Source organism: Sylvia atricapilla, chromosome 6 (assembly GCF_009819655.1).
Source record: "Sylvia atricapilla isolate bSylAtr1 chromosome 6, bSylAtr1.pri, whole genome shotgun sequence".
NCBI lineage: Eukaryota > Metazoa > Chordata > Aves > Passeriformes > Sylviidae > Sylvia > Sylvia atricapilla.
The window spans coordinates 6,467,754-6,494,347 of NC_089145.1; the positions used below are offsets into that span (position 1 = coordinate 6,467,754).

A 26,594-nucleotide genomic window follows, 5' to 3' on the forward strand; every position below is an offset into this window, starting at 1 on the left:
AGCTTGAGGCAGGTGTCAGAAATTGTGTTCAGTGGATGCATCCTCCTTCTTTAAGTCTTAAATTGTGTCTTTGTACGAGGGGGTAACGTGATCCAGAGTATCTGCTTTTGGGGGAGCATTATGTAAGTAGTAAGGAAGAAGTACTGGTGTAAGGCAGGGTAAGAAACCCACGCAGTCGAGTCTGGTTTTCACAATTCTCAATCCCCTGGGCAGGCCACCTTCTCTGCCTGCCTGGAGTGAGGAGGTGTTTGGGCTGGGACCTTGCTGAGAGGGAGCTGGAGCCATATTGCAGTGGTGACCTACACCCAGATCTTTGCCAGGAGCCTCCTCCCATCCCCTCATCCCCTCGTCCAGGGAGGACTGCAGGGAGCTGGGGTGATCCATCCCCACATCCCCGCGGGTTGGGCTGGACCTCTGGGTTTGTTCAGTCCATTGCTGTCACATGGACACTTCACGGGGATTTATTTTCTGCAAGGCGCCCGAGGCTTTGTATGTCAACAAGGATTTCTGACTTTGATTAGAAGACTTTTCTCTGCGCTTCTTACTGTCATGGAAACAGAGGCAGAACAAACAAAGCACGTTCTTTTGTAATGTGATGACTGAGATTTAACACTGACTTTATTGTGATGTGAAGAGCCTGATTTTGTTTCCAGCTCTCTCTGGAGTCATTGTAGTGACACGGACATGACCAGGGTTGAGCATCACTCCCATGGCTTCCAAAGCAGGGGGTGAGGGTGCAGCTGGCCAAGGGGTGCCCTATGCACCCAGTGGAGAGCTGGTCTGTAAACAGCTTTATAAACACAGTAAGTCTTCAGACAGAACAGTGGGTGGGGTGATATGATTTATAGGTTGTGAGTGCGAGGAAAAGGGGCTGGCAGCTGCTTGTGGTGTTGTACACTAAATTTTGCAGACTTAGCTGGGAGTTCCTGCAGCACCTGGGTCACATGCAGTGCCTCGCTCCTCTCCCCTTCCCCGAGGCTGTGGAGGTACCAGAGGAACCCTGGTTGTGAACAATGGCCAAAAAAACAAGTTCCACCAGTCAGGCATTTTTGCAACTGAATACAGTTGTGCTGGCAGCTGTCTGAGTGACCCCAGACAGCCAGGGCTGAAGGAGACTTTGGAATTTCAGCTTCAGAGCAGGATTCCTTGAGTTTCGGTGGAAAGTCAAATCAGTTCATGAGAATTTAGGGTGTTCTAACTCCTTGAGATCAGGTGGATTTTAGGACGTCCTCTGTGTGTGTGTGTGTGCTCAGCTGTGTTCAGGTTTGTCAATGGCTGGGTCGAATTCCTGGTTAGATTTTAAGGGACAAAATAAAATCCAGTGTTATTTTTATAAGGTTATTAGCACTCATATAAGAAGATTAAATGAAAAGAGCATGTGCAGTTTTCTAGCTTCTCCAAATCTTTTCTTACCCAGGTTTTTTCAACACTGAATAATTTTGTTCTGTGAGTTATTCTCTTTGCAAGTAGGTTTTTTGAATGTAAATCCTGAAACCTTATCTTGGATGAATTCTAAACAGACCTTGACAGAGACCTTCAAGTTCAGCTTGCTGGCAGTAACCCCAATAGTCACTAAACATGAAAACTGTCTGAGGAGCTCCCAGCACACTTCCAGCAATTTAACTCTGCACCAAAAAATGTCATTAAAAGGATTAGATTCTGCTCCAGAAAGAACAACTGGGAAGGCTTTGTATTCATTTTTCCTGGTTTGCTTTTCTCAGTCTGGCTTTACTAAGTGTTTCAAGGTAACATCCTGTCCCTGGGCTCCTCTTTTGGTAAGAAACTAAGTGGTTTATGTTAAAATACCTATAGTGAGATGTAAGAAAAGAGTAACTGGAGACATGGGGGAGGTGGGTGATTAATAACAGCGTAAAAAACACATTAATTAAATTAACTTCTCTTGGAGTAGATTTCCATCCATTCTTTTGCCAGTGGTTATGTTTCAGTTTTAGAGCAGTTTAAAAAGAAAACTGTGCAAGGGTCTGTGTGTGCTTTGTGGATTTCTGGCCCAGTTCTCACTACTGTAGGAAATCCCAGAAGAACACAGTGGAAACTGTGGTATTTACTGTCTCCTGTTATAGCACATTTAATTTTTACTTTTACATCTTAGAAGATGCTGTGGAGTTTCAATCATTTTGAACCTCGATCTTTTTTGTTATTGTTGTTGTTCACCTATCAACTCATAAATAGTTAAATTTTTAAATAGAAGAGGATAATTGCCATGTTTCCACTTGAAATATTGTAGAGCCCCAAGGCCCTTTCTTGGACAAATGTATTTTTCAGCAGCTCATTATAATTTTGGTTTTGAGTGAAGATCCAACAAAATTAAAATCCACACCCATCTGTAGAGAAAGGTGCATTTTCAGCCTTCCACAATAGCTTTATTTAGAAGGATTTTAATGACCCCTTTGCAAAGGGGGAAGATTTCTGCAGCGAGAGGGGCTGTCCTGAGGATCACAGAATGACTTTGCATGCTCTCCAAGTTGACAAAGAAGAGCCAATTCTGTGGGTGATGATTATGCAAGATGGAAAAGTGCTGATAGACTGTGGAAAAATACAAGTCTGAGCCTAACAGCTTTGCAAACCTGTTTGAAAAAGCAGCTTGGAGCAGTTGGTGTGGTGCTGCACGTGGGTGATGTGTAGCAGCAGTGTTGCATTGGGGTGAGCAGAGTGAGGTGGGGAGGCAGAGGAAGGTGCTTTGGGGTGCTTCATAGAGACAAGGAGGCAGCATCCTGGAAGGTTTCAAGTGATGGTGGGAGTGGGTTTAAAGTGGGTGGTGGTATAATTTTCGTGTATAATACACTCTTAAGATTTGAATTTTTTTATTATTACTGTTTGCAATTTTCAGTAATCAAAGTAGAGTTTCAGGTGATTGATCAAAGAAAGAAAGGAAAGCTCAACCATTTCAGCTTCAGGTTGTGGTTGAGTAGACTTTTGCTGACATCAGAAATTATTAATTGCACCAGCTAAATTACAAAGATGCTATCTTGGCTCTGGGAGCCAAGAGCACCATAATTAGTGCTGTTAGATGCTCCATTCTGCTTCCTCGCTTTTGACTCTAACCATCAAGGCCCTGGATCAAGGTAAAAATGAACAGATTTCAGTGGAGGGCTTGGGGTGGTTTCAAGAACAGCGTGAAACAAATGCCTCAGTTTGGTGCTGGGTGCTGTCCCCTGGAGGAGCCCCAGCCTTAACCTGAGTGTGTCGGTTCCTTGCACGACTTTTTAGCACTTTTTGAGTGCTCATAAAGTGGCTTGCATTGGCAACTGGTTTACAGTGTTCAGTGAATTCTACCAGCCCTCTCTAGTGCTAATTCGTGTAGGTTTGCAAAATTATTTTTAGTTTCTTAAGGTCTTTTCATGTTCTCTTGCTTGCTGCTGTGTTTTCTAGCTAGAGACTGAACATTCTTACCCTTCTACCAAAGTGATATTTATGAAATAAAGCTGAAGCTGTCTGGGTTTAGACAGCTATTTGGGTTTACAGATCCTGCCTTATCAGAACAGCTTGGCCACCAGTGTCACCAGCGTGTCCATGAGAGCTGTGTTGCTTAGCTTGTGGCACCCAAAGTCTAGCCAGACATCTATCTGCAGACCTCAGAACAGCTAATCTTCTTACATTTAGTAAACAGATCCGTAAGCTTGAAAATACAGAGTTGGAGTAGTTAATAGTTTCCAGCAGAACATAAGGGACCTGAAGCCCAGGATGCACATGAGGGGAAGCCACAACCATCAATGTATTCAGGTGCATGTTTCTAGCTTTGTCCTCAGGCACATGTCCCAGTTCAGAAGGGCACTCAAATATTTTCATAATGCCTTACATTGCCCAACTGAAGCCAACAGGACTGGCTGATGCCAGAAAAAACTACTTATGATTAACATTAAAGACATTCTTTAGATGCTGATGAACTGGGGCCTGTGGTAGTTTAAGAATTGTGAGTGCTTGAAAAAAAAAAAGTTTCAGTTTGTATACATTTAAGATGGGACTAGGAGTCACAGGGAGGAAAATTATAGTGTTTAATTTTTTTTTTTTTTTTTTACCCACTGCCATATCTTCATAAGAAGGAAACGAAACTATTAAACACAGAAGGCATTGGCATCGATGATATTGTTACTGTGTTAGGATTGTACTTTTATTATAGGTTCAGAAATTGAAAATAAGTTTGTTGCTGCACAAAACTTTAGAAAACAAGAAGCATTTTTTTTATTCAGTAATTTTATTAACTGTTTTGTAACCTCATTTGTAGATTTAGCTAGGAATTGTAGTTGCTTTATGTGATAGGTTTGAAGAGAGAAATAAATGTCAGTTACAGGACCTGTTTTCAAAACTGAGGTGTAGAAGTAATATGGCTTGCAATATTTTGCTTTGTGATGTTTAATTGCCTATTTTAAATAAAAAAAGGGCTTCAAAGAGGTCTTTCAATCCTTTTCCAGATTTTCAATTCCCCCCCTAACATTTCTTGGCTTGGGCAGCACATCTTTCATTCAGTTATGCTGGAAAAGATTTTTCAATGCAGCAAATAAAACTGGTGGGTCAAATCTGCCTGCCTGGCTTTCTCAGATTCAGCAGGTCTCACACTGTGGGTTTTATTTCAATGTGGATTTCTATTTTGTATTGCAGTGGATTCCCTTTTATCCAGGTGAAGGCAAATCTGGGAAAAATTCTCTTTTTTGTAGCATCACCAATGCTGTAGACTGCAGCACTCGCTTTCAATCATGAGAGCTGGCATACCTGCAGGTTTATCAAATAGCATTTGGAAAATCTCTTAGGAAATCCTGTAACTGGGACACTCCTGAAAGTCACTCAGAGCTGGCAGGAGTGAATTCTTATGAGCTGGAGAAAACCAGATGAAGGGTGACCCCAAGGCTCCATCAAACAGAGGCCAGCAGTGTGTCCTGGTGTGTCCCTGTCCCTCCCCATCCCTGTTCTCTGCCAGCAGAGCAATGTGGCTGAGCATCCAGCCCAAATTTCCTTTCCTGCCTTGCTGGAGCTGTTGATCTGAGCTTCCCAGCTGGCTTATCCACAGGGCTATGGAAGAAAAGGGACAACTGACTGTGCTGACACATTGATGGGGACCTGCACTGGGACCTGCAGAGCAAGAAACAGCTGCCAGCAATAACCCTTCATGTGGCAGGCAGAGGAGGATGTCCCTGTGGCCACACGTCATTTTTGGTTCTGCAAATGGTGCTGCTCTTCAAGCTGTGCTCTAGAAGGCTTTGTACAGATGTGGGTGAACATAGTACTTGAAGTCAGAAAAAACAAGTTATTAAAGCAGCGTTAAAAGTGATGCAGGAAGGTGTTTTGTAGTGCTAAGTGGGAAAAAATGAAATGCTTTCCATTTCAAAGCCAACAAAGTTTATGTAGAAAGGCTGTAGTAAATCACTGGTAAAGCTTTGAATAAAGTTCAAGCAAACAGAGATAGATTGCCTTTCTTTACACAGTTCTCTTAACACAGGTTAAGACAGTTCAGGTTTAAATGCATATATTAACTGCTCAGTATATTGGTTTGTGAATATAGCTTTCGCTGCCCAGCCAGAAACCTCATTGCAATCTCTTTGTTACAAGTTTGTAAAGCAAACAGAAATGCAGCAGGGAGGAGAGGCTGGAGCTCCCATAATCTGAAGCTGAGGTTATAAATAGCTAGAGAGCTGCCCGGTGATGAGCTCTTAACCTTTTACAAATGACCTATGAGATATGTGTGTATATATGTATTTGCATTTCCAGCAATAGCTAGCCAGTGGACTGAAGTGTCTCCACAGAGCTCCTTCCAGGACAATATTTCAGTCCCAGCTTCATTGTTCTTGGAGATGGAGCACTTGTAAGCCAGTTTATAAATCTCTTCCTCTCTTCCTTGAGCAGCTTACTTTTATAGGCATTTTACGAGTTGGAGCATCTGGCTCCGTTTTTAGATCATTTTGATTCTTTCTCTTCTAACACTCAAATTGCTTCAGGCAGGGCTCTTTTTTTTTTTGGTGCTTTGTTTGTCCTAAACTTCCAGTGACACATTTCTCATTTACTGGAAAATTGGAAAATCTTGAAGCTATCACATGCTGGAAGAAGAAGATAGTCCTGAATAGTTGCTATTCTTGAAAAGAGCAGTGCAGCTCAGGAAGGTTATTTGCCATCTGAAGGACTGAACTTTTTGTTGCTATAGTTTTTTGAGGTTGGTGATGCTGCTGATGGTAGATTCAGGTTGTTGCCCAGGTCTGTGAAACACCCAGGTACAAGAGGTTGCTTCAGGATGAATTTTTTTCCTTGCATTTAAGCTCCATCTCTGTGTTACAGCTTGGCGAGTCAGTGCTATGCCTGCTTGGAGATCACAGAGTCATAGAATGATTTGGGGTGGAAGAGACCTTAAAGATCATCTTGTTCCATCCCTCTGCCATGGACAGGGGCGCTTCCCCTATCCCAGGGTGCTCCAACCCCCATCCAACCTGGCCTTGGACACTTCCAGGGATGGAGTGGCCACAGCTTCTCTGGGCAAACCTGTGCCAGGTCCTCACCACCCTCACAGGGAAAAATTCCCTGCTAATATCCCTTCATGCCACTACTTTCCCCTGCTCTGGGACTGCAGGCACACATTCCAGCTGAGTCAGGAAGAGCTGTGTCACTGGTGCCCTTGGCTTGATGATGGCATGGACTGGCCTTTCTGGCAAGCACGAGTGGCCTAAGGGTTGTAGAAACACTACTCTTCCTTTTGAACTATGTCTTCTCTTTTGACCCTTGTTTTCTCCATCTGTTGTGCTTTTTCTCTCCAGCTGGGATGACAGCAGCTCTGTCAGCAGTGGGATCAGTGACACCATAGATAATCTCAGTACTGATGACATTAACACCAGCTCCTCCATCAGCTCCTATGCCAACACACCTGCCTCCTCCCGCAAGAACTTAGATGCACAGGTAAGAGCTTTGGTTTATTCTAGTAATATTTATTATTTTCTCTGTGCAGGAAATGTGATTGGTTTAGGTTGGCTGAACTTGAGCACACAGCCAGCCTTCAGGACAGACAATATCAGTAGTAACCACCTTGTCATCCATAGCATTTACAGATATTTCCTCTGTGGGTAGAACCCATGGCATCTGTGCCATGGTGATATCGCAACAATTGGGTCTTGCCTTCCTAGAGGCAGTGCTGCACAGAAAAAAAAATGTAATTGGGATTTTATATAGATTTTTTTTTAGGTCTAGGAAAGGTATTACATTTTTTGTCTTAAATAATAGAATATGAAAAAGTCAACATGAAAGTTCAAAGGTTGTTTACACTTTTATCAGAAATGTAAGCATGCTATGCAAATGAAATAGGTTTTATTAAATTCCCAGAGCTGTGTGTTATTGAAGGCTTTCTGTGTTTGGCAGCATTTTGTAGGAGGATAAACTTTGCCTCCCTCAGCAGCATACATGTACATTTTGTGCTTAGACACCACACATCCAAAGGGGGTGGAACAAGTGAAGGCATTACACAGTTTTTTATTGGTCAAATAAACTGCTTAACACAGAGATTTGCACTAACACAAACTGCCTTTTTTTTTTTTTTTTTTTTTTTAACCAATTGGAAAGATTTTTGTTTGGGAAAGTGCAGGGCTACAGAGTCCAGCTTTGTTCTCTGTGCAGCCTGCTGGAGGGACTGGGGTGCTGTGTGCTGAAGCCACTGGGATGTGGTGACCTGGCAGTGCCACGGGTAGAGGAGAGGGATGTCAGTACGACCTGCTCCTCTGTTTCTTCCCTCTTTTAATCTTCCCCAGCCCTTTTCATCAGCGGATCCTAAATCTGGTTTTCACATCAGTTTTGATGCAGACGTGTGGTTGCTGTGAAGTGTTGCTCTGTCTCCAGAGCTGTGGTGCAAGCACAGAGTAGGCTTTGTTCCCTTGCCATGCAGTGCATATTTGAGCCTACACGAAGGGTTTCCAGGTAGCCTCTGGTTGCCTATCAGCGACTGCACAGGCACTTGGAACTGCTAATACAAGTCCCATACAAGCTGAGGGGAGTTAAGATCTGTCAAGCATGTTTGTCAGTACCTGACAGAGAGTAAGATGGGCAGCTAGAAGTATTTTTTGACAATTGTTACTGTCTCAACATTTTAACTCTGTTGGAAGCAGGGAGGAGGGAAGGAAGACTTAGGGAGACGTGACTAACCCAAGGAAAAAAAAATAAAAACTCATATGACTTCTATCTTCTGATGGATCAGATTCTTGGAAACACCTCTGAGAGATCGAAATCTGTGTTGACAAACTCCTCTTCCTCCTCCACAACTATTACAGGATCCAAGAGGGTGCAGACAGACACCAGAAGAAAAGCAGCTGGAGCTTGTTCAGGCAGTAGAGTGTAGTTGTTGGCGGAGGAAGCTGGGAGCCAAGAATGTACAAGTCGTGTTTGCAATTTTTTGGTGTGATGTGTGTCTCTGACCTGCTTCTCTCCTCAGTTTTCATGAATGACAATCTTGATGCCAGGTTATCTGAAAATTATTGCCTGTAAAATAGTTCATTTTCCATGGAACAAACCACCTGAGTCTTGTCAGCCCAGGGAATGAAAAGAGCTTGGAGCACTGAAATGCATAGCTTGCAGGGTTTATTTTTTACTGCCAATTGTAGACCTCAGAGCTCATGATGCAGTGAATGCTGCACAGACACCTTTTCTGTCTTTCCTGAAGGACTGTGTGACAGCCAGTGCCCAGGTTTGCCTTCCCCAGCGTGGTGAACCACAAAGGACTAGCACACATTTGCAGAGGGATGTGGACTTTTCTTCTTAGGGGGTCCCTTGTTTTGTTTCTCCTAAACAGTAGGCACTTTTGAGCTGCTGTGATTCTGTCACATCTCTTTGAGAGGGTACAGAAGTTGGATTTCAGATAATTAAGGAGGGAGCTTGAAGCTAATACATGTGCAGCTGTGAGTCCAGGCAAATAATGCAGTAACATCAAAGGGGGAGAGCCTGAACATGTCGGTGTCTGCTGATAAAATCAGTAACTCGGGCAGAATCATCTCTGCAAAGAAAGGCATAGTTACAGTAGAAAAAAAAAATCTCTGTTGGGAAGCTGATTCTTGGAGCTGATGGGCACCCCATACTCCAAAAGCTGTAGTTTCTTCCTTCTTGCAGAAACAGGACTTAAATATGATATTAACTCCATCTTCAGAGACAATTACAGCTGTAGCCCCTTTTTATAGCAATGCAGTGAAGATTTTTTCAAGTTGTTTTGAACAGGTTCGTGATGGGAACCAGAATTTGCCTTACCACATTCTCATGTCCTGCTGTGATTATGCCACGTACCAAACTACTTAATGTAGTTATATGTGAGTTTTGACACCGTAGTGTTTTTCCTTTGTATTGCACAGAATTAGGTAAGTTACCTTTATCACAGTACTACATACAGCGTGCCTTTAAAGTCACATCATATGCATACTTTTAGGAGAAATTAGGAACCTGGTGGGCACTTAAAAATAACTTACTTAACTGAAATAAGATGGGAGAAAGAGACCAAGTAATAAATTCAACCATGTGACGGTAAAAAGATGAGAAGATAGAAAGGTTCCTTTAACTGCAGCAGTTGTATAAGATGACATCTCAGCAAAGATGGGTTTGGTCTGTCCACAGCTTCAGATCTACAGAACTTCATGAGTGAGTGGAGAAATCCTGGTGGTTTGCTCCCAGCTCAGGCTTTGCTCTCAGCTTGTGCTCTCTGTGTCTTGCCATGACCTCCAGCCAAGAGTATTTCCACTTTCATCCTTCCGGATGGGTGGAGTTTCAGCTGCAGTCCCCAAGCCAGGTTTCAACTGTGTTTTGGTTTTGATTCCTTAGTCATGTTTCTGTGCTGTTCTCAGTGTTTCCCAGTAAACAGAAACACCTCTGGCCAGAGGGCTTCACAGGTGGAGGTGCAGCATTTCAAAGGCTGCAGGAAAACTTTGGCCGTGGGTGTAGTAGTAGAATGAAAGGGAGGATGGCAAAGGTAGAGGACTTCCTGCAGTGCTGCTCTCTCTGGGGAGACTGTACTAATCTTACAGATTAGGGGAGGGGAAATAGAAGGTACAGAAATATTTCCTAGTCAACCAAAACTAGAATAAAACCTTTGCTAGCAAGTAGGTGTATTTCTTGTTCCTGAGCACTAACAGTGCAAACACACAATTCCAGACAAGGAGCTTGGAGCAAGATACTGAAGTGACCACGTGAGGGCTGGTGACTTTGAGGTGGCTTTATTGGTTGATTATTATAATAAAAGGGGTACTTTTTCCCTGTGCTCTCTTCCAAGATCTGTGAATGCAGGAGATGTTTTCATGAAAGACTGATTTTGGAGAGGCACAGGACATAGGAACAATCTCACTGTGAATTTATTCCACACCTAGTGATGGTCAGAAGTAGAAAGGTGACCCACCAGCCCCAAACCTGGCAGGCATAGGAAGAGAAGGGAGTTAGCAGAGATCCACTCAAGCTGGTTTGCTCTCTCTGCATGGAGGCTCAGGGAAACAACATTTGCATTGCACGAGGGAAGTACAAGAATATAATATTATCAAAATCCATAATTCAAAATGCATGTTAGTCTAATGGCTCAATATGTAGATTAATAGTCCAAGCCCTGTTTCCCGACTGAAGAAAGGCCATTGTGATGTGTGGTGTCAGCTTTCACACGCTGATCGCTTAACTAGTTTTTCAGGCTTTAAAAAAAAAGTAATTACAGTAAAAAACAGAGAAAATTCAACCACAGTTCCCCTAAATTCTTCGATATTAATGGTGTTATCTGCTAGGAAAAGTCATAAACTTAAAACATTCTTTAGGAACTTAAAAATAAAGGCTGAAAAGCGTGGTGAATAATCTTGCAGCTTCTCCTGTGCTGTGTTTTTCTGATTATCCAAAGGGAATAAAGTCTGTGAGATTTATAATGCTTTGGGATATTTAAAATAATTTCCTTTTAAATAAATTATTCCTTTTACCTACCGCACAGTTCTGAGCACATTCATCTTGTGCTGAGGCTGCAGGGCAGAGGTGGCACTCAACAGCTCACCAAAACACATCAGCTTGTACTTGGGAACTGCCCAATCAGGTATTGAATTGTCAGTCTTTTTCATGGTGCTGTGGTGGCTGGAGAACAGTTCAGCTGTGATTTTTTTTTTTTATCCTGGTCAGAGTCAAATGCGTGGATATTTGTCATTTGGGCCTGATCACAAAATGGTTGGTTGTGGTGTTACCTCGTTTGCCAAATTTAATCAACAGCATTTGCCAGGAGTAGAATTCCGAAAGAGTGGAAAATATTAATGTGTGGGGAATATATAAAATATTCACATATGTATCGGATAATGGATTTAATTTAAGCCTTTCTGAGATTTTGGTAAAGGTCTGCTAATGAGAAAATTTTCTATTTGACATTGAGCTTAGCAAAATTCTTCCTGAAAGACTGGTAGCAGAATCAGTCTGTGCAAATACAGGAAAAACAGTCTGCAAGAGAAGCTAAGGGTAATTTATGTATTGAAGTCAGGCTTGAGTATTGTTAGAAAGTTTTTCTTCGGTTCTTAGGTGTCCTTCTACTATGTTAGGTTAGAATTAACAGCATTCCACATACTCAGATCTGTTCCAAAAGCTGCCTCCTCATGCTCTGGAGATCAGATTGCCAGACAAGAGATAAGAAAGCAGCAGGAAGAAAGGAAGGCTGGCTGCACAGGTTTGAAATGCTTTTTTGGCAGTAAAAGGGTTTGTTAGAAATTTGAGATGGAGGATTATAAACGTCATGGAGCTGAATATGTCCTTTATAAATCAAGTGGGGTTTTTTTCCCCTTTATTTATTCCAAGGAACATGGCTGTTGTGGGTTTTTTTGTGTTTTTCTCACAAAGCATATTAAAAAAAAATATGTCATTGCTGGGGTTAATTTCTTGCTGTGATTATTTCTTCATCAAAGGCATGTCACTTTTGTTGGTACTCTGAGATGCCTGCTGAGCTGAGTAATCAGGTTGATGGTTCTCACTTAAGAAGCTTCTCAAAAAGAAAGACTTGCTCTGAAAGCTGTCTTGCAATGCCTTATCTGTCCTAGACTGATGCAGAAAAGCATTCCCAGGTGGAACGGAATTCCTTGTGGTCCAGTGATGAAGTCAAGAAATCCGACGGGGGATCTGATAGCGGCGTAAAGATGGAGCCGGGCTCCAAGTGGAGGCGGAACCCCTCGGATGTGTCGGATGAGTCGGACAAAAGCACCTCTGGTAGGAAGAACACTGTCATTTCCCAGACGGGCTCCTGGCGACGGGGCATGTCAGCTCAGGTTGGCATTACCACACCAAGGCCCAAACCTTCAACAGCCCCAGGCGTGCTAAAGACACCTGGAACAGGTGAGAGGAGGCGTAAGATGTAAACAAGCCAAAAAGTGTGTTCGGTGTGAAAACAGTTTAAAGGCTTAGCAGAGGCAGAACCTGAACTTCAGGTAATCCTGTCTGTATTTTTAGGCATTGCTTTAACCTGAGCAGCATCTTGTTTGTCCACATTTCTATTTCTGTCTGAAAACGTACATTTCAGATTAGTACACTCTGCCAGTTGTTTTCATGAAAACTCTGGTCTTAAGCCAAGCTATTTATTCAGCACAGTATTGCTGTGTGAAGAATAAATAATGTAATTTTAGTTTTTGAAGTCACTGTTAACCAAGCACATACAATGTATATGGTTGAGATTTTTTCCCCCCTTACTGAACAAGCATGCTTGTTTATACAAATCATGATTTCTGGCTTTTCTTTTAAGTGTATTAATGATTATAGCACTTGCGGATGTGTGAATGAAAATCGATCGAATTTGCATAATCAAGCAATATAATTGCATACCTCTCTTTTTATTAGGTCTTGTACACAATTGTATATGAAAAAGTTAAAGTTAGATACTGCGTTGAACAATACAAATGCTTTAACAATGCTTTTTAGGGAGATTATGCTCTCAGCCTAACACTACTAGTGCGTAATGATAGAAATGATCAATCTGTGGTAGCTGCAGAGGGAAACTTTTTTTTTTCTTATCTGTCACTATTATGTAAGGCTGTTCTGCTTTCCATATTCTCGAGGGCAAAGGCACCACATATTTTCTTTGGCAAGTCTGCATGTGTAACTCACTAGAGTGGCTTGTAAGTTCAGTGCAGACTAGATCATAACTTTGAACTGCACTCCAGTGGCTAACACGCTTTTGCTTTTCATGCTGCTTTGAGTTTCATCATTTGCTCGATGTTTTCAAGTCATTAAATATTAGAATTCTTTTTCTATTTTTGTAGGGAAAACTGATGACGCCAAGGTATCAGAAAAGGGTAGACTATCTCCTAAAGCTGGACATGTTAAACGTTCCCCATCAGATGCAGGACGCAGCAGTGGTGATGAATCCAAAAAGCTTCCCACAAGTAACTCTAGGACAGCTGCTGCTAATGCTAATACATTTGGATTTAAGAAACAGAGCGGGTCAGCCGTAGGCATGACCATAATCACTGCCAGTGGGGCAACTCTCACCAGTAGATCGGCTACCTTGGGAAAGATCCCCAAGTCATCTGGACTCATGGGTAGGACCACTGGTCGGAAGACTAGTGTTGATGGCTCCCAGAACCAGGATGATGGCTACTTAGCACTTAGTGCACGAACTAATCTCCAGTACCGTAGCTTACCCCGGCCCAGTAAATCCAGTAGCAGAAGTGGAGCTGGGAATAGATCTAGCACAAGTAGCATAGACTCCAACATAAGCAGCAAGTCAGCTGGGTTGCCTGTCCCTAAAATCAGAGAGCCTGCCAAGGTAATCCTTGGAAGCTCTCTGCCAGGATTAGTCAATCAGACTGATAAAGAGAAAGGGATTTCGTCTGACAACGAAAGCGTGGCTTCATGTAATTCTGTTAAAGTGAACCCTGCGTCACAGCCTGCTGCTAGCGGAGCTCAGAGTACCCACCAGCAAGGAGTCAAGTACCCTGATGTGGCCTCTCCCACTCTGCGCAGGTAGGCAACAAATTCCTCGGTTGTGCAGTGGTGTTAGTGGGAGTTGGATGAGCAGCACCCTGCCAGCCAGGCCTGGCTGGCTTTGGTGCAGCACTTACTATCTAGTGTCCTGCTTCAAGGTCTTTTGTATTTACATTTAATTTCACCTAAATGGGTTGGCCAGTGTTGTGGATACTTAGGACATCATCACATGACAGCAGCAGAAGTCTAATGTTTAGGGGAAAAACCACACACAGGTCTGGCAGAAAGTTTGCCAATTACCATTTTTGAGTCTTCTTGTTTCAAAAATCCGTACCTGAAGGCTTTAATCCATGCAGATATCACAGGAATAAGAATTTTCTTACCTGAAGGTTACCGAAGAGTTCTTGCACAGGTGTGTATGTAACAAACCTGTCCAGTCGTGGATCAAACTGTAAACCAGCAACTGGAGGGCTCTCTCAGATTTTCGTGATGACAGTGGTGTTGACCTGCCATGCTTAGATTCACCCAAAAGCAAACTGTTATAAGTTGCGTGGATTGCCCCAGTATGTTGCAAGACTCAACGTTTTAGCCTGTGTAGAAGAGCCCTAAATAAAGTTACTGTCTAAGCTGGTTGAAATTTTCTTATTTTAATCCTATTTTTTAGACTAAAGTCCTGTCTTCTATTTCTCCAGGAGTACCTCATACACTAACATTAATAGTTGGTGAGGAGCTAATTTGTTGATGCAGTGTGTATCAGAGCCTTGATATTGATGAAAAAAGTTCTGTTAATATTATTTTTCAATTGAATTTGAGTGGCTTGTCTGTTTCAAGTTGCAGTGTTTTGCATTTCATTGTCGTGACGCCCATAATACCCATACGGTTATGCTCCATCATCCTGCTTCCAGTGATGTGAGAAAGCCACATTCCATCTGAAGCACCAGTGCAAGCATAATGGCTGTGATGGCAGCTTAGGCTGATGCTGTAAACTGTTTTTAGATGGGTGGTTTTATTTGAAGAGTCTGTGTGAGGATAACTGAAGATATTTTATTTTTGTACCTGGTTAACAATAGATAAGCCATGTGCTTTGGAACATGTAATTTTCATCAATGGCTACCTAAAAGCTTCAGTAGGCCTTTCACTTCTGTAGGCTACACAATGAGAAATGCAGATTTTCAGTGATTTCAATGTGCCTCAGGCACATTGGTAGGAATGTGATTGGGAATTTTACTAAAAAGCTACATTGCTGGCTGTGTAATTGAAATCCTACATTATATACGTGAAACTTCAAAGAGCAGGCACTGAGGCTCAATTTAACTATCCCCTCATTTGATTTACAATTTCACACTTGAATTTTCACCAGCCTGTCAAAGTTGTCATGTGTTGAAATGCATCAGAGTTGAATTGGGCCTCGTCTACTTATTACTGATTTCTAGAATGTCAGTAAAGAAGATTCTGAGCCTAATTTTCATAGTGAATTGAGTTGCAGAAGTTGTTTTTTGCTTACTTCCTCTTGGCCCTTGGTAATTTTTTTTGTGTTACGCGGTGAATTAGAATCCATACCTTTGTACTGACACAGACTTACCTCTAAGTTTGGGAATATATGTAACCTCCATGTTGTCATAAACAGGGAATAGCTTAAAAAACAGCTTGTAAGACTGCTGTGTGGGTGTTTGGGGTTTTTAAAGCTCTGGGATCCTTTCTTTTAGGAGTGCTTTCCCCAGTGCAGCTGAAGAGGTTGTATGCTGTAGCACAGGAATACCTTAGGGAATACCCTGAGTCAGTATAGCTGCTGAAGGCCATGGAATCATGGACTGGTTTGGGTTGGAAGGGACCTTGAAGATCATCTCATTCTGACTCCCCTGCCATGGGCAGACACCTTCCACTATCCCAGCTTGTTCAAAGCTTCACCCAGCCTGGCCTTGGACACTTCCAGGGATGGGGCAGCCACAGCTTCCCTGGGAAACATTGTGCCAGGCCCTCACCACCCTCACAGCAAAGGATTTCTTCCTTATGTCCTATCTAAACCTGCCCTCTCAGTCGGAAGTGTTGTCCAAGTGCCTTGTGGCAAGTAGGCAGCAGCAGCTGCCCAGCTCAGGTGTGCTGCAGGCACTGGAGCTGCAGGAAGCACCTGTGCAGTGTGGACACTGCTGCTGGGCAGCACTGGGCTTGCTCCAGGGGTGCTGCAGGAGCCTGTGTTGGTGGGAAGTGATGGACAGAGTGACTTAGTGTCCGTGCATCCAACAACCTGGGCATGCTCCAAAGCAGAGAAAGTTCTGCCTGGTTGCACGCCCACCCCTAAGTCTTTAGGAGCACTTGTATGGAGGTGCTGAAGTCCTCTGTTCTGAGTGGTTTCACTCACAGTACTCCACAGGGAAAGATGAATAAGCAGATCTGTACAGGTGCGCGTGAGGAAAACTGAGGTTCCAAAGGTAGTTACAGGAACCAAGTGGCAGAAGGGAAAGCAAGGTTTTGGGGTGGATGTTTGAAGCTGGAATGGAAGGTACATTTCCTTCCTAACTTTGAAGGTTGGTTTTGGAATGATTGATGGTTTATGTTTACTGCTGAGGCACTTGGGCAGAAGTTTCTCACAGACTGTTTATGAGGGAACTGGGGTCTTTACTTCCTTGGCAGTGCAGCTGCATCACAGGCAGCAGTGATGCTGCAGTCAGCCTCCTCCATCCCCTCCCTCCCTGAGCTCTGGAACTCACTTAGCTTTTTACTAGCCACTTCCAGGTGCCAAAAAGCAGGTACCATCACACTCTCCACTAAAAAATACTGTTTCCAGCCAGCTTGGCTGGTGGAATGAAACAAGGCTATATTTGGTATGAGCACATTGTTGCATCTCAGCAAAACCTGCCTGTGTGCAGAGCATTTGCTGATTTGTGCAGAATTTACCTGGTCAATAAGCTTTCAGTCTCTAGTATTCCATACATCAGATTGTTTCTCTGGTGTCCTTTTTTCCTTAAGGAACAGAAGATGATGTGATTGTATCTTAGTTCTGTGAAGCTGCATTTTAGTTTTGTGAAAATATTGGTTGATGATTCAAAGATGACACACCTGAGATAGATTTGAAGCTGTTGTAATTGCCTCTGGGCTTTATTGCAAGGGACAGTGAACACAAGGAGATTATAAATGTGTAGTTGCATATGGACAGTCTAGAATCATGTACTCAATACTGGTTTTCTGAAGCTGAGATGATATGTATGGTCTAGATAGAAAATATCCTTGTGTTTACTATTCCATTTTATATATCTTTCATGCTGTCTTCTTTTCTACAGACTTTTTGGTGGCAAGCCTAGTAAACAAGTTCCCATCACAACAGCTGAAAATATGAAAAACTCAGTAGTCATCTCCAACCCCCACGCCACCATGAACCAGCAGGGTAACCTTGACTCCCCATCTGGCAGTGGTGTGCTGAGCAGTGGGGGCAGCAGTCCCCTCTATGGTAAAAACACAGATCTCAACCAGTCTCCACTGGCCTCCAGCCCCAGCTCTGCACATTCTGCTCCTTCCAACAGCCTGACGTGGGGCACCAACGCCAGCAGCTCTTCTGCAGTTAGCAAGGATGGCATTGGATACCAGTCTGTCAGCAGCGTGCACACCAGCTGTGAGTCCATAGACATCTCCCTGAGCAGTGGAGGTGGCCTGAGCCATAACTCCTCCAGTGGCTTGATACCAGCCTCCAAGGATGATTCTCTGACTCCCTTCGTCCGAACCAACAGTGTTAAGACTACGCTGTCTGAAAGGTTAGTGGCTTTTTTTCTTGTTTTCATGTTTGCGTCTCAAGTGGGAATGAAGCCCTGGCAGCAGTAGCCAACACTGCAGATAGAGCTCAAGTAATGCCTCTTACTTTATAATGCAAGTACCTCTAGGACTAGAAAATAACTAGATAAGTTATTCCAGGAAAGGAGCCCAGTTCAGAGCAGGAGGATGGGTTCAGATGAGGTTTTTCCTTCGCTGTCACAACCAATGTGACAACTTTTTTTTTTTTTGCTACCAGATGGTACCTAATACTTGAATTTCGCATCTTAGGTTATCCTTCCAAAAATCTGCTGTTAATTGAGCTGATAGTGATATTTTTAAAAAGCCTCCAATTTAGATTTGAAAAGTCAACCATTTCCTGTTAAACTTTTTGATTATAGAATTTGACAACTTTCAAACTGGAGGTGATGCTGAAAAGACAAGTTCCCATCTCTATGGTCACTTGATCCCTTCTTATCCTCTCCCTGCTGCCTTTTCCCATCTCCATTTGCTGCCTACAGTATTTCAGTACAAGCATTCATGTGAGTGCTTCGTGAATCCTCTTGGGAGCTGGATCCAAGTGATAAACAATCAGCTGAACTGTGTTTCAGGCTGCTCAGTTCCCCAGCTCTGTACACAATGAGATTCACTGGTATCTGTGTGGACACAGGGTAGGACCTGGGAGGAGGGGGCAGGGCTTTTCCAGCATCAGAGCTGGACTGGTGGCACACTGAGCTGTCACTGGGGTGGACTTGGCAGTGGTCTCTGAGGGACCCCTTGTAGATGGCAGGAGAATCCTTTCAAGCACTGGAGATCAGCTACATCCTGATGTGTAGTGATGAGTTCAGGTAGCAAGGTTTTTGTAGCTGTGTCTCAATGGAGAAAATTACCTGAATGTTCTGACAGTTTGGGGTTCTGTTTGTGTTTTATTATAACTCCTTTTTGTTCCCTCATCTTTTCATTCTAATACTCCTTCTTTTGTTTTCTGTCTTGTTGGACTGCTCTTTCTAGCCCTCTTTCTTCCCCTGCTGCTAGCCCCAAATTCTGCCGAAATACTTTGCCCAGGAGACAGGACAGGTAATGCTCTCTCAGGACAGGAGTATGCTTAAGGCTGTAGGTTTTGTTGCCCATCTCAGTGAAGCAAATTGTTTTGTGCCAGACTGTGCTCAGTTGAGTGCTCTGCTGTGTTCATCGTCCAGGTGTGAACTGACACAAAGACATGCCAGTGAGAGTCCCTGCAAACACCCAGCTACCCACCCAGATCCATCTGGAGAGGGGCTGACAGCACAGTTGGCATGTTTTTGGTGTTGCACTTGTTTCTGGGAATGTCCTTTGGTTGGGGGGGGGGGTGTATTTTTAAACCACCCTTCGTATCTTTGCCAAAGGCAATTTGAAAATCATGCCCCTTTTTTTTTTTTATTTATTTTTCCTGCAAATCTAAACTCTCACTAGCATTTCAGCATTCCTCTGGCATGCTGCTTTTCCCACTGCCTTTTTGGCCTGTCCTTTTTGTTGTGAAGTCCCTGTGTCATTCAGTGTTGTCAGTCTCTTACTGCAGCTTGGCTCATGAGTGTTTTCCAAGTACTTAGGGACATTTGTCCTTGTACAAATGAATGCTAAAATTAAGAAAAAGATGACACAAATCTAAACGTTCCAGCTCCCTTTTGCTCACTGATGTAATTTTAATCAGTCCCATACTGTAACTTAGCTCTAAGGGTTGTCATTAAATGAATTTGCTTTAGCTTGGGGATATTTTTTTAAAAAAACAAATTAATGGGCTCTGCTCATCAGTTGTAAAAACATAAACTGAAGTAGTTGAGTTTTGGGTGACTGGTCAGTCCATTTTACTTTGCTAATGGAACTTAGGCTAAGATTTGGGAATTTAAACAGTCTGGGGCTCAATACCTCTGTACAGTAATTAGTTGCATTCCCTAAATGGTGTCTGCTGAAAGAAATGATGGGAAGCTGGTTTGGACTTGAAGATTCCCATCAGATTTTACCAATGGCCTGCTGAAAAGTGTATTTTTAAACACCCATTTGATGTTTAAAGAGCCATTTCTGTTCATTGTGGGTAGGAGAGACAGTGAAATGAGGTTGTGGACAGATGTGGTTCATTGGCATGGTACCAGCTGCATGTTTGTGCAAACCCCACCTGGGTGAGGAGGTCTGTGCATGTTTCTGTAGGGAGGCCCTAGCACCTTCTTCTCTGAAAAGGTGATGCAGATGTTTGTTCGTCCTTCGTCCTGATCTTATTCCTTCCCTTTTGTTCTTCTCTGAAGTTCTTTTCTTTTAACTTTTCTGCAGCGATCCACATCTTGATAGGAACACTTTGCCTAAGAAGGGACTCAGGTATTGGTGTTTCCACATGGTTTAACATCTTTTGTGGTGCCTTTGGAGTTTGCTTTGTGTTTCTGTTGTGGCTGGTGGTGATGGTCGCAGTTTGCAAGAGGTGGCAACAATATTCCTTCTTTCTTTTTTCTTTCTTGCTTTCTTTCCTTCTTTCTTGCTTTCTTTCCTTCTTTCTTGCTTTCTTTCCTTCTTTCTTGCTTTCTTTCCTTCTTTCTTGCTTTCTTTCAATCCTCAAAGAAGGCCATTGACAACTGTGCTTTTTTTCATCCAGTGGCCTCTCTGCTTGAGCAAGAAATGTAGTTTTTGCTGGCTTAATTGCTGAAAAGCATCTTGAACCTTCTCTGGGCTTGATTTAAAAACAATAATGTTGCTGTTTCTGTGGCTGTTACATGGAATGACCTGAGATCGTTTTAACCCTGACAACCTTGGTGGTATTATATAAATAGAAAATATTTACAAGATCATGCTAAACCTTTCAGGATGAAATTGGACATACTATTAAAAAAAAAAAAAAAAAAGGCATCAGAATACCTAAATCTACATCTATAGGGCTCTACTCCTGTAGAAAATAACAAAAAATAAAATCACCAAATAAACTTTCAGCAGTTGTCTTCTCACATATTTTGTACATCTGTAAGGTAGTGATTTTTATAACATTTTTTCCCCCATTGATACTAGCAATTCTAGGCAGAATTACTGTTAGCTATGTTAATTAAAAGCTTTACGTGTTAGAGAATTTACAGAAGGTATCTTTGACAACTTAGGAAATTGCAGCTTCTGAATTGCTTAATGCAGCTACTGGGATCACTGCATTGGAACTGCAGCTCTGATTTTTTTCTGTGCTATGCATCTTGTTCTTCACAGCAGCCTTGTCCCATGAGGCTGAGTACTAAATGCCTTTCTTTAAATGGCAATTTGTTTTAATGTCCTCAAGCATGTCTCTAGTCTAAGACCAAAACATTTGAGTGCTGAAGAGGTAGGTATTAATGCTGAAAATAAAAATTAATCTGTAGTATGTTAAGGTAACATGACTGTTTAAAGCCCTTTCTAAATAAACTAATTTATATGCAAAGTTTAAGAGATGCAGATTGTCAGGGACTGCTGCTGAAGTGTTGAGGCATAAGCAGAAGTATGAATGTATTTTTTGAAAGCAGTTTGACTTTTTAACTTACTGCAGTGTTCCCATTGATTTAAAACAGTCTTAGTAAGTGATATCTTCCTGTAGGATATTTACTTGAAGGGAATCTAATTAATTAGATAGATAGTATCAGCAAGTAATAGGCTCTAAGTTTTTAGAAGGAGAGCTAGTAATCCATAAATATTTGTCCAAAGGTGATGGCATAGCCCAAGACAGGCACTGAATTCCATCAGCAGACAAGTGTTTCCATGATGCTCTGGCTGTGGATACCTGTACCCTATCACGTAGCTTACATAACACCTGTCCTGACATATCTATTTTTCACACATATACACAAAAAATCAAGCTTAAGCTGAAGCCAGTGGATGTTTTGCCACTGATGTTGGCATGGACCATGTTGGTGCTATTTTCATTGCCTTCAGAAAAGGCTAAACATAGTCTCCTTTATGATGCTTTAATGCTGATAGTTTTGGACTAAGTGGGATACACCTCCCCAGGCCTTACATGAGTGTCTCTGGAATATAAAATACTGTGTCACAGCTTGTTGACAAAAGTCCTGATAATGGCTTTGTTGACTTGAATTTGGTTGTAATATCACAAAAAGTCAGCTAATATTATTGATATACCAGAATATTTGAATAGTGTTAGAATTTTGGCATAACTTTGTGAAAGGTTTGCCAGCTTACAGTTTTATTTTTAAATCATATGATGTAGCACACACTACATTTTATCCTACAGTTTTACACTGTACAACTTCTGCCTGTAACTTTTGGTTCACTCTGGTCTGATTATACCTGAAGCCATAAAAAAGAACTTTGTGGTTTGTTTTTTCCCCCCAAACAGAGGTGAAATGAATTAGGAACATGATGGAAGAGCTTGGAGCAGCTCCTTAATTCAGAATGCTATTTGGTTTATATTCTCTAATCCTTTAATGTCATATGAGGATTCTTCCATTTTTTCTTTCTCTCTCTCTCCCACCCCAAGCCTTGTGACATTTCATGATTGGTTGTTTTTTTGGAGATTTTTAAACAAAAATGTCAAATAAATATCAAAGTTGATAGTGAAAATCGTTTTTGCAGGTATACTCCATCCTCACAACTCCGTAGTCAAGAGGATGCAAAGGAATGGCTCCGCTCCCATTCAGCAGGAGGACTGCAGGATACTGCTGCCAATTCTCCATTTTCATCTGGATCCAGCATAACATCACCCTCTGGAACTAGATTTAACTTCTCACAACTTGGTGAATAATTATCTGTTTGAATAATCACAGCAGTGCATTGTATGTCCTGAGAACAGCATATGTTACACAAGATCATTTTCTTTCAGCAGCTCCAAGGCCCACATTGAACCTGAGGAAGCACTTTCATTGAAATGAGAGTGACTAATTAGCATCATTATCTCGTATGCCCAAAGGTGCCATACTTGCAGTAACTTTGAAACTGCTTCTCTGGGAGTAATCAGATTCCCTAATATAAATTGTGAGCTTTATAAAATGCTCAGTAGAGCTGTTGGGTAATATCACACATTGGAGTGCTCAGAGGACAGAATAAGATGTTTCCTGCTGGACAGTAATAATTCTCTAAAATCTTTAGATTTTACTTACTGCATGTGCCAGTCTCATCAGTGTGGTGTTTTGTCTTGATCTTTTTCAAGTGGCTTGTAGGAGAATTCAGAAAGCTTAATCAAGCTATATTTAAAGCCAGGGGAGTTTCAGATCAGAAAAACTGCCATTCCTTCACTTAATTTCATTGATAGACACATTCTAAATAAAAGGAACAATACAAGCTGATTGGCAGGATCCATGAAGCATTGCAGGTTTTAGTTGACCCTATCAGCAGTTGAAATAAGCTGATTTAAAGTGCTAGTGACGCTCATCTCTGGTGGGCTGGTTAAATATGACTTGGTTGCTTTGTAAATTTTGGCTTTAAGTGACATTTGGAAAGAAAATGCCTGTTTGTTTATGACTCGCAGAAGTCCCGCCATAATGGTTAATATTATTATTTAAAATAAATATATTGTTTATGATAACTTCTATATAATAACTAGTTTATATATAATAATTATGTGCAAAATAGTTAAGCTTGTGCTTGGGAACTTCTTGTTCAAATTTGGAGCAGATTGCACAATCGCTTATTTCTAGAGTAGTTTTGAGTTGCAGTGATGACATTCTAGAGCCTTTCTTTGAGTGTTCTGGAAAGAAACACATTCAATAAGTGGCTTTAAATAAACTGACACTTAGCAAAATTTCAGCTGAATATACACACAGCATGGCTACAGCTAGCAAACTGTCAGGAAAGTCAATGAAATTCAAAAAAAATAACCAAAAAAATTTGTCATAGGCCCAGAAACTTAACACATTATGTGTAGCGTGTTGGGGATTATTTCTATTAGCTTCAAAAGCTATTTGGCCACAAACAGCAATGACTACAAAAAAAAAGTAGAAAATATGTTTTTCTGTGTTCTTAAGAAGAGGACTTAGAGATATTGGAGTTAAGAGGGGTCATTGGATTTAATTCAAGACCAAATGATGATACGAAAGTCGAGCACCTGTAAGCTGAATTATCCTGTCTTCTACAATAGTCTGTATTAGTTGATGATCTGTATAGAAATAGGCAGTGGCAGCACACCAAGAGGAACCTGCCCAGATGAACAGTGATTTTGTTCTCTTTTTTTTTTACCCACAACTCAACTAATACTTAGAAAATAGCAGGCATAATTTTAGCACAAAAGTTTTTTTGAGAAATGTGAGATTGGAGTACTTTTGAACTCTAAATGCTGGCTGACAGAATATTGGCCTTTAAGGCAAAGCTAATATTTTACAGTCCTCAGAACATCATAGTGGAAAGAAAGTTCTGAAATATACAGCTATTAGGAAACTAAAGCTCTTTATATTTGTGACTAAAATACATAGAAAAATGTCATTTTCCTAGAACTTGAAGGCTTTGAAGAAGGTAAGTTCTGCTCTGTATAGCCAAAACATTGAAATTTTTGTGGAAGAGCAGTTCCAAATTAAATGATGGTTTGATTAGTTCATGCCTGGGATGTGCTAGTGAGGTGACCGAGCTTGTTTATGGAAACACAGAAAACATAAATGTAAATATGTAAACATTTTACATGTCAACCTGTAAAAAGCACATAACCATTTTAAGCACCTAGTGTTTATAATGACCTTTTTTTACTCGAGTTTTCACATTTGCTAGCCTAGTTGACATCCCTCTTACTTGAAAAAACAATGAACCTTGGGGAAGATGATAGCAAAAACTTGTGCCTCTGAAGCAGGAGCGGGGTGGGGGAAGTGTTTGCATTTTTGGAAGCAAAAAAAGGAAGGAAAAAGGAAAGCAAAGGAAAACCAAGCGCACAAATCTGTGGTTGCGGCGGTAACGGCGCGTGTTGTGGGTTCGTTCGTGTTTGATGGAGGGTCAGTGCCCGCGAGCACAGGAGGCCTGGAATTCCCAGCTCCCAGGGTTCCGACAGTGTCTGTGTGTTGCTGTCTTGGCAGCGAGCCCCACGAGCGCGGCGCAGATGAGCCTGTCCAACCCCAGCATGCTGCGCACGCACAGCCTGTCCAACGCCGACGCACCCTACGACCCCTACGGCGACACGCGCCTCCGCAACAGCTCCATGTCCCTGGACGAGAAGAGCCGCACCATGAGCCGCTCCGGATCCTTCCGTGATGGCTTCGAGGAGGGTCAGTGGAGTGTCCCCTGGGGCTGGGAGTGCCAGAGGGTGGTGTTGGCACGGGAGCTTGGGGCTGTTCTGTTGGAGCGCGGTGTTTGGGAAGACCGTAGTCCCGGTTGTGGTTGTTGTGGTCGTAGGATCAGAGTGTTGGAAGAGACCCATTAGGATTGTCACATGCAGCTCCTGGCCCTGCCCAGGACTCCCCAATGATCACCTCACGTGCCTGAGAGTGTTGTCCAAACACTCTATAAGCTCTGCCAGCCTTGCTGCTGTGTCCACTGCCCTGCGGAGCCTGTTCCAATCACCCTCTGAGTGAAGAGCTTTTTCCTGATATCCAACCTAAATGTCCCCTGACATGACTGTCACTGGTCACCAGAGAGAATGATGTCATTTATTCAGTGATTGTTTTGGTCAGACACTGGAAATAAGTTCTGTACCTAGACCTTGCCTGTTCAAGAAATGGCTTAAACATAATCCTGTGCTTCAATTTTAGTGCTCTCAGAGCAGCTAAGTCACGCTTAGTGTCAGCACGTTAGTGTTTCTTCAATAGGGGTATTCTGAACTTGCATCTCCACTTAGAGTAGAGATCTATACAATCAAACTGCTATCACTGATAGTGATAAGTCATAGCAGTTGGACTGTTTCTATCCCAGTAATTTTTCCAGTATTTAATCTGTGCTCAAATTGTTTTTTCCTTTTCATTTCTGCTGAATACAACAGATCTGGCTTGATATAACAGATTTTTCCAAACAAAGGAATTCAGTAGTTCTTTGAAACATCTAGGCTTGTCTTTAGAGTGTTTCATCTTCTTTTCAAATATGTAACCACACCTGATAAAAGGAACTCATGTAAATATAATAAGAAAAGGCATTTATCTGTCGATGAATATTTAGTTTGGTTGCTCCTGATCAGGCATCCTTGTGGCTGTAGCAAGAGTGGCTGTGATTACACGTTAAAATCCTCGAGCACTGCACTTTGGAAAGTCAAGGATGGAGTGGTTCATAGGAAACACTTTCAACATTAATTCTTTGAGTCTGAAATCTCTTTTCTGGCAAGGGTTGGGAGCTTGATTGCAATTTACAGGAGACAGACCTGCACTTACTCAGCACTGCTAATACAAGGGCCCCATGATTGTTGCTCCCCAAGAACCAGGCATGCATGGGAGCCACACTTCAGAGCTTGCAGAAGCCTTTGAGATCCACAAGGAGCCTTCCTGAAGATTCTGGTTATCCTTTCACTCTTTTTTTTTTTTTTTTGCCATTGGAAGAAGTAGAAAATATGTATTGGGTATGTCTCTGGAAAGATTAATTAATTAATTGGTTATTGAATTTAGTCAATCTAACTTCAGTACATTTAATTGTATTTTAGAAGTCTGTGGCTGAGGATTTTCATTAGGGGTTGAAAATTATTAGAATAATGCTGTAGGGCTAAAAGCTGGATCATTGCAGGAATTAACCTTTGTTTGCTCTCAAGAAAGCTGAATGATCATAAACAAAGACTGCCAGATGCTCAGTCAGTCAAGTTCCACACTGTGATGAACAGTCATGCTCTTACTAAATTGTCCCCTAATATAATCTGTGAAGCAGTTTGAATCACTGCATCTGTGTTACACTTCAGTGATTTACGGAAGGAGCTACTGCAGCAAAACTTACTTGGGTTTTATTGAAGAAATTGTAGCCTTAGTGTTTTAACCGTGCTCAAAATTGCAGCTAATCCATTTTGGCATATTGGAGGTTAAACTCTCTCTTGAAGTTCAGAAATACTTGTCCAGCAGAGAGGCTAGTTGGGATAAACATTTAATAAATATTGC

The 26,594-nt window shown here is 42.0% G+C and overlaps 1 protein-coding gene across 2 annotated transcripts in view; it reads left to right on the forward strand.

Annotated features, from left to right (window-relative positions):
• The window catches only part of NAV2 (neuron navigator 2), a 211,122-nt gene that overhangs the window by 152,192 nt on the left and 32,336 nt on the right, over positions 1-26,594 (forward strand). For both annotated transcript variants that reach the window (XM_066320538.1, XM_066320539.1), the window contains 8 exons: positions 6,756-6,894; positions 12,003-12,294; positions 13,215-13,917; positions 17,157-17,624; positions 18,631-18,696; positions 19,924-19,968; positions 22,186-22,346; positions 24,606-24,794. In XM_066320538.1, coding sequence (XP_066176635.1) covers positions 6,756-6,894; positions 12,003-12,294; positions 13,215-13,917; positions 17,157-17,624; positions 18,631-18,696; positions 19,924-19,968; positions 22,186-22,346; positions 24,606-24,794 — 2,063 coding nt within the window. The remainder of the gene's footprint in view (positions 1-6,755; positions 6,895-12,002; positions 12,295-13,214; positions 13,918-17,156; positions 17,625-18,630; positions 18,697-19,923; positions 19,969-22,185; positions 22,347-24,605; positions 24,795-26,594) is intronic.